The sequence below is a fragment of the Schistocerca piceifrons genome, chromosome 6, assembly GCF_021461385.2.
Source record: "Schistocerca piceifrons isolate TAMUIC-IGC-003096 chromosome 6, iqSchPice1.1, whole genome shotgun sequence".
Taxonomy (NCBI): domain Eukaryota; kingdom Metazoa; phylum Arthropoda; class Insecta; order Orthoptera; family Acrididae; genus Schistocerca; species Schistocerca piceifrons.
This window is the reverse complement of record NC_060143.1, coordinates 321,619,259-321,637,155: the sequence shown is the minus strand read 5'-3', so window position 1 is coordinate 321,637,155 and position 17,897 is coordinate 321,619,259. Positions and strand designations below refer to the sequence as shown.

Here is a 17,897-nt window from a genome sequence, read left to right as displayed (position 1 = left end):
CTAGAATGGCTACCGGAATGCTTTAGTGTTAGTCGTGTTTAGTATTGTTACCGAGCCTGGCGTAAAGAGCGTGAAAAGCGCCAGCTGTCGAGTGATTACTGTGAGGGACGCAGAGATGCACTTGACAGAATTTGGAGCGGACAACACTGTGGGTATTCATTTGGCTGATCGGTCAAATCGTACAATATCCAAAACTGTGGGGAATTCGTGTGTGGCAGTGGCCAGATATTAGATTACATGGCAACCTCGGGGCAGGTGTACCTGTCGTCAATATTGCGATCGAATACGTCTGACCACAACAAGGAAGGATCGTCATATAGTGCATTAAGCACATCGTATCAGCATCACATCTGTGGCTACCATCGGAGAACAGGTAACGGTCTCCCTAAAATATTCTCTTTTCCGACACTATTAACTGGAGATTAGCAGCAGATTGACCAGGGTAATATCATCCCATACATAGCTGCGTTTGGCGTGGTGCCGTGACGGGAAAGCGTGGACTACTAAGGAATTCAGTGATGAACTGCGGTTTTGCACATTCTAAATGCCCTTTGTCGGCTAATATGGCGGAGACCTGGGGAGAGGTCTCACGATTCTAATGTTAGAGAGAGGCACAGCTGTGTTAATGCTGGCATTATGGTGTGTGGAGCCAATGGGTATGATTTCAGAATACAACTGATATTGAGGGAACTCTGGCGACGCATCGATGTTTCATAGACAACCTGCATCGTCATGTGTTACCTCTCATGTGAAGGTATCATGATGTGGTTTTTGAACAGCCCAATATTTGACTATACATAGTACATGACTCTATGAACTGTGTGCGTGATGTTCAGGTACTCCAGTGGCCAGCAAGAAACCCGAACTATCCTTCCCCAAACATGTGTGGAAGCCGGTCAGCCATCAACAGGAATACAGAATATCGAGGACTGGCTACAAAAATTGTGGGACAGCTTGCCGCAGGAGAGAAACCCTTCCCAACTATATCAGTACTTGCAGACAGGCCAGAATGGTGGAACGTCATAGTGATAAGGGGATTGACTCTGCCACGTTCTTTGTAAATCGCATTCGATTTTACGATCACTGAAACAACGTTATATGCCCTCTCAACCAGTGAAGTTCCATTTCATTTCCTCATCTTCTTCACTCTTTTCATCAGGCAGTATAGGAAGCAAGTTTAAATGGGGTAGTCTAAGCTAGTAAGAACTGAATCGCGACAGATGAAAAAACTTTCTTCAGTAAAAGGCTCCTACTGGTATAAAACATTTATATGGAAATGAGGATGGAGGTGTTTTATGTCTATATCTGGAGTACAGCCTGCACGGACCATCGCAAATCCGGAGGAGAAGAAACTGTAAGCATTAAAAATATGGTGCTGTTGAAGAATATGAAAAATTAAGGGAATCTACAAAATGAATAACGACAAAAACGAATAATTGAATCAAGATTAAGGAATACCCTTATCAGAAGAAAGAGCAGGTTCGTGAGACATCTGTAACAGCATCATTCTAGAAGAATTGGTAGAAGAGGAGAATAGGAGGAGCAGGTAAGGGCTATAGAAGATACCGGTTGTAGTAGCTACACAGTGATTAAAATTTTAGAACAATATAGGGAAAGGTGTAGGACAGCACCAAGTCAATAGGCTGAATAAGAACTTTTGAGACACATCATCCGATTATGCTGTAAACTGACCAAATCCTTAGACACCTCAAATGGCACCTCACATTTTTATTAATGCACAGACGATTAACATCCTTTACAAGTATCTAAATTTACCTTTAAAGTCAGTGCCACTTTCATGTAGTTATTTGATTATATGAGTAGCGTACAGAAAGGAAATTGTCCAGATTAATATTACACGTTTCTGACTAACACGCGAAGGGTTCATGATTTGTTGCTTTCTCGCTGTCCGCCTCCGCTTGCTGTTCACGTAATTAGGCAGCGAGACATAGGTGGACGCACTGGAGGGAAATGACGCTAGCTCATTGTAAGTCAGACGGTAGCAGTGAAGGGACTGACTATGCAGGACACGGGAGTGTGCACGAAAACACTGACAGAATTAACGCTTAAGCTAGAATATCAAGGGAGCAAGAAAAATGCAAATACTGAAAGTGAAATAATGAAACAATTGTATAGGACAAAGTGTCTGACCAATAACAAAAGTGGTGCAAATGGTACTAGGTTTATATATTAACAGTTGGTGTCGACAGACAAACAGGAAAAAAATATTGATTTACAAATCAGAAAGAATAACTGAGGACGTCTTCTTTTTCTAATCATTTTCCCACAAAACGGCACCAAGCAAGGAGCGACGCACTCAACCAGGTCTCGCCGAGATCTTTCAGGTAAAACTGCACACTTTATTGCCATGCTCCGGAAACTTTTCAGCTGTAGAAGGCTGATCATGTCACATTATTAATATAAAGACTGCGGAGGTCACTGCTGAGGTATAAATATTACGTGGTACGGACTCTTTTATTGTTGTTGTGTTATTGTTGTTATGGTCTTCAGTCCAGAGACTGGTTTGATGCAGCTCTCCATGCTACTCTATCCTGTGCAGGTTTCTTCATCTCCAAGTACCTATTACAACTGACATCCGTCTGAATCTGCTTAGTGTATTCATCTCTTGGTCTCCCTCTACGATTTTACCCTCCACGCTGCCCTCCAATACTAAATAGGTGACTCAGAACATGTCCTACCAACCGATCCCTTCTTCTAGTCAAGTTGCGGCACAAATTCCACTTCTCCCCAATTCTATTCAGTACCTTCTCATTAGTTACGTGATCTACCCTTCTAATCTTCAGCATTCTTCTGTAGCACCACATTTCTAAAGCTTCTATTCTCTTCTTGTCTAAACTATTTATCGTCCATGTTTCACTTCCACACACGACTACAGTCCATACTAATACTTCTGGAACAGACTTCCTGACACTTAAATTTATTCTCAATGTTAACAAACTTCTCTCCTGCAGAAACGCTTTCCTTGCCATTGCCATTCTACACTTTATATCCTCTCTACTTTGATCATCATCAGTTATTTTGCTCCCCAAATAGCAAAACTCATTTACTACTTTAAGTGTCTTATTTCCCAATTTAATTCCCTCAGCATTATCTGATTTAATTCGACTACTTTCCATTATCCTCGTTTTGCTTTTGTTTATGATCATCTTATATCCTCCTTTCAGGATACAGTCCACTCCGTTCAACTGCTGTTCCAGACCCTTTGATGTGTCTGACAGAATTATAATGTCATCGGCAAACCTCACATTTTTTTTTTGTTCTCCGTGGATTTTAATTCCTACTGCAAATTTTTCTTTTGCTGCCTTTACTGCTTGCTCAATATACAGATTGAATAACATCGGGGATAGGCTACAACCCTGTCTCACTCCCTTCCCAACCACTGCTTCACTTTCGTGCCCCTCGACTCATAACTGCCATCTGATTTCTGCACAAATGGTAAATAGCCTTCCGTTCCCTGTATTTGACTCATGACGCCTTCAGAATTTTAAAGAATATCCCAGTCAACATTGCCAAAAGATTTCTCTAAGTCTACAAATACCAGAAACGTAGGTTTGCCTTTCCTTAATCTATCTTCTAAAATAAGTCGTAAGGTCAGTTTTGCGTCACGTGTTCCAACATTTCTACGGAATCCGAACTGATATTCCCCAGGTCGGCTTCTACTAGTTTTTCATTCGTCTGTAAAGAATTTGTGTTAGTATTTTGCAACCGTGACTTATTAAACTGATATTTCGGTAACTTTCACACCTGTCAACATCTGCTTTCTTTGGAACTGGAATTATTATATTCTTCTCGAAGTCTGAGGGTATTTCGCCTGTCTCATACATCTTGCTCACCAGATGGTAGAGTTTTGTCATGGCTGGCTCTCCCAAGGCTATCAGTAGTTCTAATGGAATGTTGTCTACTCCCGGAGCCTTGTTTCGACTCAGGTCTTTCAATGCTCTGTCAAACTTCTCACGTAATATCATATCTCCCATTTCATCTTCATCTACTTCCTCTTCCATCTCCACAATATTGCCTTCAAGTACATCGCCCTTGTATAGTCTCTCTATATCCTCCTTCCACCTTTCTGCTTTCCCTTCTCTGCTTAGTGCTGGTTTTGCATCTGAGCTCTTGATGTTCATACAAGTGGTTCTCTTTTTTCCAAAGGTCTCTTTAATTTCCCTGTAGCCAGTATCTATCTTATGCCCGGTAATAATGCCTCTACATCCTTACATTTGTCTTCTAGCCATCCCTGTTTAGCCATTTTGCACTTCCTGCCTACCTAATTTTTGAGACGTTTGTACTCCTTTTTGCTTACTTCATTTACTACATTTCTATATTTTCTCCTTTCATCAATTAAATTCTATATCTCTTCTGTTACCCAAGGATTTCTACTAGCCCTCGTCTTTGTACTTACTCGATCATCTGCTGCCTTTCTTTCATTAACACCTCCTATTGCAGTCAGATTAGATAATACAAAATTAAAGGCATTGTGCAAATAAAAGGGAAAACTGAGATTTACAGAGTCACAAATTTTACCAGACGCTTCTTATACGACAGAACAAACATATAAAATGGTGCAGTTCATTAACTATACAATGACTTCCAGTTAACTATGCACAAGATTCAGGCAGTAATAGTATGCCAACTACTGAACACATCAAAAGTACAGGCACCTATGTCAACTGGGCATTCCTTAAGCAGGCCGCTTGTTCTCTGGTACCATTTAAAGAGTGTCATTTACCAATCTCAGGTGTAGTCAGAAAATGGCTTAGATGGTAGGATTCATACAGAATATGGAGGTCATCATACTATCCTACGCATTTTTCATAGACTACGGTACACTGACCGACGGTATGCAGATTTCAGACGATCTATAATGCTGCTGGCTGAAACTTCGAATTCTTCCTGCAATTCTGTTCAAGTGCTTAGGTCATTAACGAGAATAATAATATCTAATTTATGAACTTGGTAATTTATAGTGTCCTTTATATTAGTTTCTGTTTATGTTTGCTATTTCATAACACCGAGAGAAGGTAATAAAATTCAGTAATCAAAAAATGTGAATACGTTAGTACGCTAGAAACAAGAAAGATGAATCTAGGAAATAGGCACAATAGAAGTATGATACCATGAATCGAGTAAGATGGTACAGTGCGAAAGACATTACACACGTTTTTGGGAGGAAATACATTCAAATTGTCACGTGTCCATCCTCAGTTATGTTTTCTGTGTTTTCTCTAAATTATTTCAGTATACTGGCGAGCTTTTTTCTTCAAGGTCATGGCCTACTGTTCAACCACATCGAATAATCGCCCACTAATGGATTAGACTTCAGTTTGCCTCTGGCGACTTCAAACTAGTAAAACACAACTAATGAGATGAAAATAACATTTCATTGTAACTTAGAAATTCTCAAAAACCGTGTCTACACGACTTCTCGTGTATTAAGGAAGGACGATGTTGTTATCCATAGCCTTCTACTGAAAAACAAGGAAATTAAAACTTACCACCCTATCGACGTCGGGGGCTTGAGGGACAGAGTACAATATTGGAAAGGTCAAGCGTGAGAAAGGAAGACATTTGTGGTATTATTTAAGAAATTGTCATAGGGTTCACGTAGTATGACTCGGGAAACAGCTGGGTTAGCTGGGCGGTAATTTCAACTTAACCCATCCCAAATACGGAGTGAGTCAACAAACAACTGCGAGTCCTTTATCAAGCCTGTATTAATCTTATTGAGCTGTAATTTGCTCCACAGTTAAGGCAGGTGCGTACATCAGTGTGGTTTGTTCTGTGGCGGTGCTCCTCTCACTTACCCTTGAGTTGACACGTGGGAAGAACATTCCAACAGTAAACAGTCCCAGCGTAGGTCCATTGGTAATTGACCCCAAGGAAATCGACACCTGCAATAAAGACAATACAACAACTAAAGTTATATCACAAACTAAGAATAAATAAAGCTGTTACCTCAAAGTAATACATCGATTTGAAGGTGTGGTAGTAAAACTTAAAATTACAAAGAGGATGAATGTCTTTCTACTACACAGCTTGACTGTACTCGCTACACATTACTCGTGAATCTACTGCTCTTAACATTCGAAGATCGAAAGTGACCACTGGATCAATATCTGATTGATTCTAGCTAGAAGCTCTTTGGTCCTCTGATCTGAAATTTCGCATATTAAAAGTTGGTTTTGCTGTAAAGTACACTACAAGTCGACTACAACAAAACGTAGCTTGAAACTTCCTACTTATTTTCATACCAATTACATTACATACTTTTATCCTATCATCGGTCATCATCATATTTTTAATTTTTTCTTTTTGTTTCCTTCTTACAAATTATTTCTCGTCTTGACAACGCTTAGAACAGCCAGAACCAGAAACTGTTCGCTGTGACTTTTGTCAGGGACAGCTTCCTTAAGTTAAATCTTCAGGAGCTATGATAGGAAAGCACTGAACTTCCTGGTTTTAGATGCATTTTAAAAATAGGTTTTTGAAGTAACTGAAGTATCTCAGTTGAAACAGGTCAAAAATTCGTCTATTCACACACCTAAATACATATTATTTAAATCTATATGAACGAATTAGAACATCAGCACGGACAGGTGGATTATTTTTCACACACATTACCTACACAAAACCTTCTTACAGATTCACGTACAACAGATCAAATGCTATTATTTGATATGGACGACAATAAAATATTTTTAGTTTTTATTTAGGTTTCTTGTGGTATAAATTTACGTTTGTGTCGCTGTCATTCTCAGATTATTCCTATATCATCAATGCCTTATAAATATGATTGCCTTGCAAACAGAAACACCATTCTAGTACGAATCATTAAATCGCACAGAAAACTGGACTTCGGTCAAAATTAACGTTATACAAAACATAAATTTAACCAAAAGTCATTTTTTCATTATTACGTGTAGCTCGAATGTCATGAGCCATTGGTTAAAAGAAGATCTGCGTCGTCCGAAGGTGAGAGGTGTGTGTCAATTACAGATACAGACACTTCTTTAACTAGCACTGACTTCGTGTGACACTGGTTTTACCTTTGAATTGACACGTGGGAAGAACATTCCAATAGTAAACAGCCCCAACGTCGTTCCATAGGTAATTGAGCCCAAGGAAATATACAATATATTGGCAATACTTATGGCAGCCATATTAAAATTCCGAGAGGATGCCGCTATCATAGCCTATTATTTTCAGTGATAAATATACAAATATATTACGCCAAGCTTGAGAAGTCGCTGAACGTGCATTGATAAACTATCATTACTTTTAGACTTGCCATAAAATAAAATATTGGCAACTGATATATTCATACATCGCTGCTCTTAGTTCTTTAGCAGACGATACGCTCGAGTACAAAGGGACGAACATCTGCTGTCGATCCTCCTGAAGCAAGAAGGTCTCTGAGCGTGGATTACGCTTTGTTCTGTAAAATTGATCAGGGACCTGACGTCAGATTTCGCTAACCGCTTCTCAGCCAGACACTTCGTGAATCAAACCCACTCTCTCTGCCGCGACTAGAGAAGGAAGGGCCGCTCGTTGTGGCTGGGGGCCAGGAGGCCCGTTATATGTATCGGACTTCGTAGCAAAATTTTCAGTTGTATTACGTGAGTGGCCTTCAGTCTGTTTTTCGTGCAAATGGACTGCGAATATAAAGGCCGCGAATAATTTCCATTTTTCTTAGCAATTGCTTGATTTTTGAGCATGCTGCTTCTCAACGAGCATGTTGAGTGTGTTTGAATGTTATTCTGTGCTTGATGATGTCAACAGCTTTTATGATTATTCTTGCGTTAATCACAGAGAGAAATTAAGTTCGAAATTTCACCAAATTATTGATATTCGTTCTGTTATTAATTGACGGTAATGTGCCACGCATTTGTGCCAAAATTTAAGTAGCGGTTGATTTATAATTCAGTTCAGGTGTTGGCCCGCGCGAGAATTCCTACTTCTCTTCTTATCCACGTCATTTAGGTAGTTGCTTCATCTGAGATTTCTCCGTCACTTGCAATAATTTAAATAACTGTGAATTTCCGGTTTTGAAAAGAATGTGCTTAAATTACACGTGGTAACCTTACGTCTTACAACCACTCTTGGTTTGAGTAACGTACGACTTAGACTTTTAGCTTGGTTCGCTTTGTTGTCGTACACCAGATCTGTAAAGTCCATGGATTTACTAAAGAAGTGACTCTTAGTTCCTTATAATTTAGTACGCAGGTTAGTGAAATAATTTATAAATAAATAAATCCCGTGGGATTAATAGTGTTGTGGAAACAGGATAATTCTCGTTTGAACACAACAAATGTTTACTGAATAGCTGCCTCACTGTCCAGTGACTGTTAACACGCTCTCCCTCAGATCTGGTTCAGCACGTTTACTGCCCTTAATGTCTCAATTTCTGAGCACAAAAACATTGACCATGTATCTTAAGAATTTCGATGTATGTACGTTGGACCTTGTTTTGCTTTTACTTCTTTTTCCCATACACCACAATTTAAGAAAACCTGTTGTAGATCAACTTGGTCAATCTGAGTAATTATTTCCACATTTCCCGTCCAGAGTTACCATGTTCGCAGTCAAAACGGCATGCAACATATTGTGCAGAGCAGATGGTTAACAGAAATATAAACGCCCTTTGCTTTAGCTTCCCATCAAAGTTCGTCATAGACCAAGACAATGAACTGCAAAGCGGAGAAAACAAAGTTTACGTTGGGCAAACTTTCATTTCAGGGTACAAGCGACGTAGTTATGAGTAAGAGAAGTTTCGGAACATAACTTACTCATGAAGCATTTTAAGGCAGTTTAGGGCCAGTATAGCTTCAGAAATCATTTACCTTACAACAGTTCAAGGTTTCAGAGGATAAAAGATATTAACAGAATAAGTTTAAGGCTTATAATCTATTTTATTTATAGGCTACACGAAAAAGATGCGAGCTAAATCTGAAGAGACGCTGTGGGCAAGCAACTCTAGAAGAGACAATGAACTGAAAGGAGAAATAAGTGTATCCATGGAAGTCGAGTATTTGTTGGTGTGTGTGGCTACACATTCACGGAGGATCGAAATACTTGTAAAATATATATATATATATATATATACACTCCTGGAAATTGAAATAAGAACGCCGTGAATTCATTATCCCAGGAAGGGGAAACTTTATTGACACATTCCTGGGGTCAGATACATCACATGATCACACTGACAGAACCACAGGCACATAGACACAGGCAACAGAGCATGCACAATGTCGGCACTAGTACAGTGTATATCCACCTTTCGCAGCAATGCAGGCTGCTATTCTCCCATGGAGACGATCGTAGAGATGCTGGATGTAGTCCTGTGGAACGGCTTGCCATGCCATTTCCACCTGGCGCCTCAGTTGGACCAGCGTTCGTGCTGGACGTGCAGACCGCGTGAGACGACGCTTCATCCAGTCCCAAACATGCTCAATTGGGGACAGATCCGGAGATCTTGCTGGCCAGGGTAGTTGACTTACACCTTCTAGAGCACGTTGGGTGGCACGGGATACATGCGGACGTGCATTGTCCTGTTGGAACAGCAAGTTCCCTTGCCGGTCTAGGAATGGTAGAACGATGGGTTCGATGACGGTTTGGATGTACCGTGCACTATTCAGTGTCCCCTCGACGATCACCAGTGGTGTACGGCCAGTGTAGGAGATCGCTCCCCACACCATGATGCCGGGTGTTGGCCCTGTGTGCCTCGGTCGTATGCAGTCCTGATTGTGGCGCTCACCTGCACGGCGCCAAACACGCATACGACCATCATTGGCACCAAGGCAGAAGCGACTCTCATCGCTGAAGACGACACGTCTCCATTCGTCCCTCTATTCACGCCTGTCGCGACACCACTGGAGGCGGGCTGCACGACGTTGGGGCGTAAGCGGAAGACGGCCTAACGGTGTGCGGGACCGTAGCCCAGCTTCATGGAGACGGTTGCGAATGGTCCTCGCCGATGCCCCAGGGGCAACAGTGTCCCTAATTTGCTGGGAAGTGGCGGTGCGGTCCCCTACGGCACTGCGTAGGATCCTACGGTCTTGGCGTGCATCCGTGCGTCGCTGCGGTCCGGGCCCAGGTCGACGGGCACGTGCACCTTCCGCCGACCACTGGCGACAACATCGATGTACTGTGGAGACCTCACGCCCCACGTGTTGAGCAATTCGGCGATACGTCCACCCGGCCTCCCGCATGCCCACTATACGCCCTCGCTCAAAGTCCGTCAACTGCACATACGGTTCACGTCCACGCTGTCGCGGCATGCTACCAGTGTTAAAGACTGCGATGGAGCTCCGTATGCCACGGCTAACTGGCTGACACTGACGGCGACGGTGCACAAATGCTGCGCAGCTAGCGCCATTCGACGGCCAACACCGCGGTTCCTGGTGTGTCCGCTGTGCCGTGCGTGTGATCATTGCTTGTACAGCCCTCTCGCAGTGTCCGGAGCAAGTATGGTGGGTCTGACACACCGGTGTCAATGTGTTCTTTTTTCCATTTCCAGGAGTGTATATATATATATATATATATATATTTATATATATATATATATATATATATGACAGATCGCAAGACAATTCGTTTGGTGAGATGATGGCTGTGCTCTATTCTTCAGACTGCAATGTATTTTCTCATTTTTTCCCTTACATTAACTTTTTCGCTCTCGTTGGAACCAATCAAAATTGCATTTTGAATGTATCACATCAGGCAACATAAATCAGCTTATGGACTATTATGGACAGGATTCAAAGTAACTGCTTATTAGGTTCAAACGTTGCACTGGACGGAAGGGGGACGTACTGTTTTTGAACTCCAACCTATGTATAGCCGAGTGTCACACAGAGCGTGTTCTGATCAATGTTTGGAGAGTCTTCAGCTCACAGTGGACAGCAGCGATTTCACAAAATATCGGAAGTACAGATCCTTGGTTTGACTGTGGGAAACACTAACGAAATGCACATTCTCGACATCGTTGAAAACAAAGATCATCTTCGACCGCGGTATGCTGGCGATGGATGGCAGATGTGAGAGCACCGTGTTTTGTGGACGACAAAGGTGTGTCAATTCATCCAGTAAGCATGTTCTTAAAAACTATTGTCACAGATGACGTAACTGTCTCTGGATGGGATTGAAAGCGTGTAGTCTACTGCAGGCCTAACTCAGACCATCATTGTCGCACTTGGAAGAGTGGTGCTATTGCCACATACCTTACTGGAGAGCCACTGGTGGTAGTGTTAAAATTATAAGTGTATCAGTACAAACAAATCAAAGTTTGAATCAGGCTTGAAAGCGTGTTCAGATAGCGTAACGGTTCAGGTGATTGTTTGCAAGAAGCAGAGAACTGTGATCGGGTCCCTGTGTGGCGCAAATTTTCATTTGTCATTACGTACAAGCCCTCCATTTTGGCTTTGATGGACCATTCATTGCCGAGCTACTGTCGTGTCATTCTCTTCCACTGTCGTCATTCTGAAGTGGTGTGCAGAACATAGGTCAGTACAGCACTCACCAAACTGTTTTCAGCTTTCCAGAAGTTGGAACCACTGCTTCCCATTCAAATAGTTCTTGCAATGGGCACCAACTAGGCAGGATACAGTCACGAAGGAAGATCACATTTTTTATCTTTCTGAGCCATCCATCTTGTCTTATTGCTGGCGATTATCGTCTTCATAGGCGCCAGTTGAAAACTTTTCCAGAAGTTTTCCCCATTGATCGCTAAAACTTATGAAATTCCGTTGAGCTAAGGGTTTTCTTGATAACAAGATATTTGAAAAATTAACCGCTTCTAGGGGAACAGAAATATCTTGGAGAAAATAAAGGACAAACCGTTTGGCACCATAGACATCAGGTGTTGACTGTGCCCCGCACAACTTCTAAGTCCTTTGGGTGGCCGCGACCTCTTTCCCTACGGAAAGGAGCCCGCAGGAACTCTGAACTGCGAATTCCGTGACCAGACCGGCAGCGCTCTGGCCAGGCCACCAGGCGGACTGCATGTCAGCGGTGTGGATCGGTGAAGCACCGTACCTTTCCCTGCCTTCGCAAGGTCACGTGCCGAAAACAAGACCTTCCAAGAGACAGCTGTTTAGGCCAGCGTGCGAGCTTAGCAGGGCAGTTTCATCGCAGCGAGTAACCGACCAGAAGATCTCCGCTACGCCTCACTGGGGTCTCTGCCTCCACCACCGGGACAGCACGCCTCCTCCTCCATATGGGCTTTGTAAACAGCGGCGTGCTAGCTGAGACCTGATATAATATCTGCTCTTTGTTTTCTTCATCGCCAAGATAGTACCAGGACTTTCCTTTGTGCTTCTATCCTTGCCGGACTTCGAAACTTTTCTTAATTTTTTGACTGTCCTTTGGAGAGCTACTGTAAGTGTTTTAGTGTTTTGTTTCCGCTAAGTAAGGTACAGTGGAGACTTCGTTTTCGAACCCCAGAACTGAGGAACTTCCTTCATGCTCAACTTAACTTTACTCATATTTCGAGATCTGGCTCAACTTAAAAGAGTTTTGTGATTAATTCCGTGTGTTGAGGATTTCACGCATTCCCATGTCATTCTGGAACATTAAGTTTGATTGTGGAAGAATTTTATTTAATTTCAGGCTTAAAGCAAATTTACCTCCATAACAGGTTGACGACTTTGTTAACGTTGTGTTAGAAGAAGAAACTTTTGTTGCTATGGCTACCTCCCTCTTCAGTGGATATCTCTGTGGAACCAGATATGGCACAAACCATCATGTAATCTACTGTGGTAATCTACTGTGGGAATGAAGATATGACTTTTTTAGGTGTGATGAAAAGAACAGAATGAGTAACGCATGTACCAACTTCATGCTTGCCTTTGTTAATTTGGTTAGCACCGCTTTAAAGTGACGATATCATCAGAGACCTCAGATATCACCTCCCGTTTTCATAAATGAACAGACAGTTAAAAGGTTTTATATATTGATGAAATTTTAAATTCGCTACTGGACTCAGTACACCTTTTTATGTAACCGTTTGATTATGATAGTACCGTAAAGAAAAGAAATTGCCCAGAATAGTACTGCGCTCCTCTGATGATTATGTGAAAGGCGCATGTGTTGTTATCAACGCCTGTGGGCTGTGTGACGCAGGCTGAGACGGACCCTGCTGAAGGTATTCCATGGGTTGGCGCGTGGGTAGCGCTGAAGGGCTTGGTGACAAATGACATGGGAATGCGTGCAACCCGTATTTATGAAATAAACATTGGGGATGCAATATGGAGGGTACAAGAAAGATGCTGAATGGCATGTACTAGGGCGTGCTGAAAAATAATCCGATTTTTGTATGTGAAAACGCTTAAAGATTGCAAAATAAAACAAATTTTATTAACATTCTACATTTTTCTTCTTCATGTCTACATATTTATTTCTCAGCATAGTCAACTTGGCGACGAATATATTTCTCTTAACTAGAGACCTGTTGATACCGTCACTATCGAATATTTGGCATACTGGACGGAGCCACAATTTCACTTCTTTCCAGAATGAGATTTTCACTCTGCAGCGGAGTGTGCGCTGATATGAAACTTCCTGGCAGATTAAAACTGTGTGCCCGACCGAGACTCGAACTCGGGACCTTTGCCTTTCGCGGGCAAGTGCTCTACCAACTGAGCTACCGAAGCACGACTCACGGCCGCTACTCACAGTTTTAGTTCTGCCAGTATCTCGTCTCCTACCTTCCAAACTTTACAGAAGCTCTCCTGCGAACCTTGCAGAACTAGCACTCCTGCTGTGAGTACCGGGCATGAGTCGTGCTTCGGTATCTCAGTTGGTAGAGCACTTGCCCGCGAAAGGCAAAGGTCCCGTGTTCGAGTCTCGGTCGGGCACACAGTTTTAATCTGCCAGGAAGTTTCATATCAGCGCACACTCCGCTGCAGAGTGAAAATCTCATTCTGGAAACATCCCCCAGGCTGTGGCTAAGCCATGTCTCCGCTATATCCTTTCTTTCAGGAGTGCTAGTTCTGCAAGGTTCGCAGGAGAGCTTCTGTAAAGTTTGGAAGGTAGGAGACGAGATACTGGCAGAAGTACAGCTGCGAGTACCGGGCGTCAGTCGTGCTTCGGTATCTCAGTTGGTAGAGCACTTGCCCGGGAAAGGCAAAGGTCCCGAGTTCGAGTCTCGGTCGGGCACACAGTTTTAATCTGCCAGGAAGTTTCAATCTCACTTCTGCTTGCTCGGCTTCGTCACTATCGAAGTGAAGTCCTCGACGGTGTTCTTAAGTTTTGGAAACAGATGAAAATCGAATTTGGTCTAGTCAGGACTGTGTGCAGGGTGACTGATGACAATGAATCCAAGGAGTCGGACTGTTGCAGATGTCGCAGCGCTCGTGTGTGGTCAGGTATTGTCATGCTGACGGAGAGAGTGCTGCATGTGTTGAAGAACTCGTCGCGTTGGATACTCGAGTTCAGCATGTTGTTTTCAAACACTGAAATAGTTACATTACACATTGCCATTTTACGTACTACAATTCTGGGCCCTCCAACGGCAGATGACTGCAAATATGTAGACGTAAAGAATACAGACGTAGAATGTTATTAATGTTTGTTTTGCTTAAAAAGCTTTAAGAGTTTTTACATAAACAAGTTGGAGAGATTACGTTTCAGCATTCCCTCGTAAAATAATGGAACAAATTATATTCGATAAAGTAAGGGGTGTGATTATTCAGTCTGGTGCTATCAGCACTAGTTTTATTAATCAACGGTTTGTTCCTTCAAACAACGCTGAAACAGTAACCCAGAACTTCAGATGAGTAATTTCGTGTCTCTTCTGTCATTTAATCATCTTTCCACATATCATCGCTGAGAAAGGAGTGCAACCAGACCTGATGACCATCTTACAGGTGAGAGAGAGCATATCATCTGCATGCGACAGAGGACACTTCTTCACCTGTACAAGGCAGGACACTCTTTGAATAGAACACTACACATTGCAGCACTCAAGAATAAAATTTGCATGTCGCTTAGTCGTTCATGAATATCTCCTTTTGTGATCAGACTGCACCACATACAGAAGAACAACAGTGGTGCAAATAAAACATAGAATCGACGTTTAACGGACATCAACGTTTATAGTGAGGAAGGTTTCTAACGTGTTTCGAGTAGTCACGAGAATGCCTTTTAAGATGTCGCATTCTCCTAGTTTTAGTAATTTGTTTCTTTTTCTGTCATTAAGTGGCTGTGATAGCAATAGCCGTCGAATTTCTTGCTCCTTCCCTGATCTAGCACTTACTTATCGAGAACTATAATTAATTATGGAAAAGTTGTTTGTAGTACTCTGCAGTTCTTTCATTGGGTTCCAGTGCTCAAGCAGCAAATGTTCTAGCATAGTTTCTCCCCAGAATGTAACGTAACAGCATAAAACATGAGGTTTCCCAGGAGCCAAATATATGTATTAGGCTTGGTGGTGGGAAAAAGTGATCGGTCTAACGCCAGGATGTTGTTGATGATGATCCTAAGGGTAGAGGCATTTTTTCTGATCCAATTCCAAATGGTGATGATCTGATTGCATAAAAATGTGTTGGCTATGATTTCTACTGAATTGTGTTTATCGCAAATCGGAGTTGAGATTAGATTTATCCGTTGCCACATATCAAGGGACAGATATGTTTATATGTTTCTGTGACTAGACCTTATCAGGATGCCCCCATGTTAGTGGGCAAGAACCTGGAATGCTGGAATGAATGTTGCTTCAGATCTGGCTCAAATTGACTTCCGGGTACGTTAGAAGCAAGAGATGCCTTGGGATATCCCGAAAGAGAAAGTACAACGTATGCCAAAATGAAAACGGGGCTGCAGTTATAAGTAAAGACATTTTTCATAACTATTATAACTGCAGTTCCTGTGGAACAGTACAACTTCACATAATTGCCGCTGATATTGATATACCGATCCAAAACGTATAAAGAGAATGGATGGGTTAGTGATGGATCGAGTCTGCCACATTATCTTGCGCTTCCTTGTTACAGATGAATCTCTGACCTTTCAGAGATTGTCTTAAGGACCAAAGCTATGGGAGTAGGATAGTGAGATGTCGGGATGTAAGAAAGATGTTCTAGGACCTCCTACAGAAGCAGTTCGGGAGTCTTCCTGGGCAAATGTTGACTAGCGTTATCCTTGAGAAGCACTATACCATTATGGAGATTGCACCTGCGCTTGTCCTGTATATTTTAGTACTGCTCAGCATTTAATGTAGCACCCCATGGTAGCCAGTCGATGAGTAGAGGTCATTCCTTGTCGAAAGATACACTGAGCATAACGTTTCCCGCCTTCGGTGCAGAATGGATTTTTTCTGGAGGAGTTGAGCCGGGATGCTGCCACTCCATGCTCATCCGTTTGGAGGCAGGGTCGATTCGGTGACACAATGTTTATCAGATGCCGGAGTCTGAACGACGAAAATTGATCCTTGCGCCCCGTAGCTCAACAGATGGGTTAGGCAAATATCCATTCTCGCTGTCTTCTGATTCTATGAAAGATCGTTGGGTACCCACTGTGTTCAGACGTTGCCATAATGAAGCTTCTCGTGGGTTATGTGATGCGCAGTTCCTGTGCTTATCGACAGTTCAACAGCAATGTCACGTATTGTGATACGACGATTCGTCAATAACAGCTACTCCATAGCCGAAATCGTGGTACTAGTAGTGACAACGTGCGCCTGCCCAGGGCGTGGCATACCCTTGATGTTTACACTTTTCGTCACATAACCCTGATGCCAATGGAATGTAGTGCACGGTGCAAGACATTGTTTACCTTACATCTACTTCATCCTGCGATAAATTTGTGAAGAATACTCCCCTTCTGCGTGAAGAAATTGGATATCCGGTCTTCGTGCTGGTCGGGAGAAATCCATCGTGCTACGAACTGTGGAAACTACTCTCGAGAAATGAGGAAAATGCTGCGAAGCCGTTATCTTTGTCGTTTCTCAACAAATACATTAACCAACTGGAATAACATACAACACCGCTACAGCGGAGATCTCCTTTTCGGTTGGGCGTACCTTATAATATAGACGGACTGTCGGCTGTCTCAGGATGATTCGATCAATGCAACTCAGTTCCAGATAATAAAGTCTAATACAGATTCGTGATGAGGTTTACCACGAAGACGGATATTATCCTTACGTCTTCCATGATGACCATTGTATTGAATGAAACTATGGTTCCAAGACATTTTCAAGTCTGAAACATCTATGATGTATATACACAGAATGAAGCAACGAATGAAATTTTGTACCAAGTCCGGGATTCGAACCCACGTATCCTGCTCACAAGACAGGTGCACTAACCACTACGTCACCTGACACAGAGGTTTTGCACCACTGCAGAGGCTACTCTAGTTCACCTCCTCCTCAGTCCAAATTCCCATTCACGCGTCAGTCCAGTTGGTATTCGACCTAAACTCGAAAAGCACTGCAGAGGTTTGCCAGTTCTATTGGAATAGCACCTCAGCATGGAACGAAACGGGGGATCTTGCCGGAAATGTCGGCACAGAGGCTTTAATTAAATGAAACTATATCGTTCCAGAAATCTTGATAAGTCTCGAACATCTATGATGTATATACGCAGAATGAAGTGACAAATGGAAATTTGTGCCAAGGACATGATTTGAGCAAGGGTTCCCTGATCACCAGACAGATGCAGTAACCTTACATCACCCTGACACAGGGGCTTTGTACAATTCCACGGACACCCCTAACACGTCTCCTTCTTCAATACAAGTAAGCTGAGGCGTGATTGGGAATTTGGATTGAGGAGGAAGGTGTGCTAAGGTATTCCGCGCAGTTGTGCAAAGCCACTGTGGCATAGTGGTTAGCGCATCTGCCTAGTGAGCGGGAGACCTGGGTTCGAGTCCCGTCCTTG

At 42.6% G+C, this 17,897-nt stretch overlaps 1 protein-coding gene across 1 annotated transcript in view; it reads right to left on the bottom strand.

Annotated features, from left to right (window-relative positions):
* LOC124802741 (sodium-coupled monocarboxylate transporter 1-like) overlaps nucleotides 1–17,897 on the bottom strand; it is a 183,821-nt gene that overhangs the window by 32,957 nt on the left and 132,967 nt on the right. Inside the window, exon 12 of the mRNA XM_047263724.1 lies at nucleotides 5,820–5,906. Within this exon, the coding sequence (XP_047119680.1) occupies nucleotides 5,820–5,906 (87 nt within the window). The remainder of the gene's footprint in view (nucleotides 1–5,819; nucleotides 5,907–17,897) is intronic.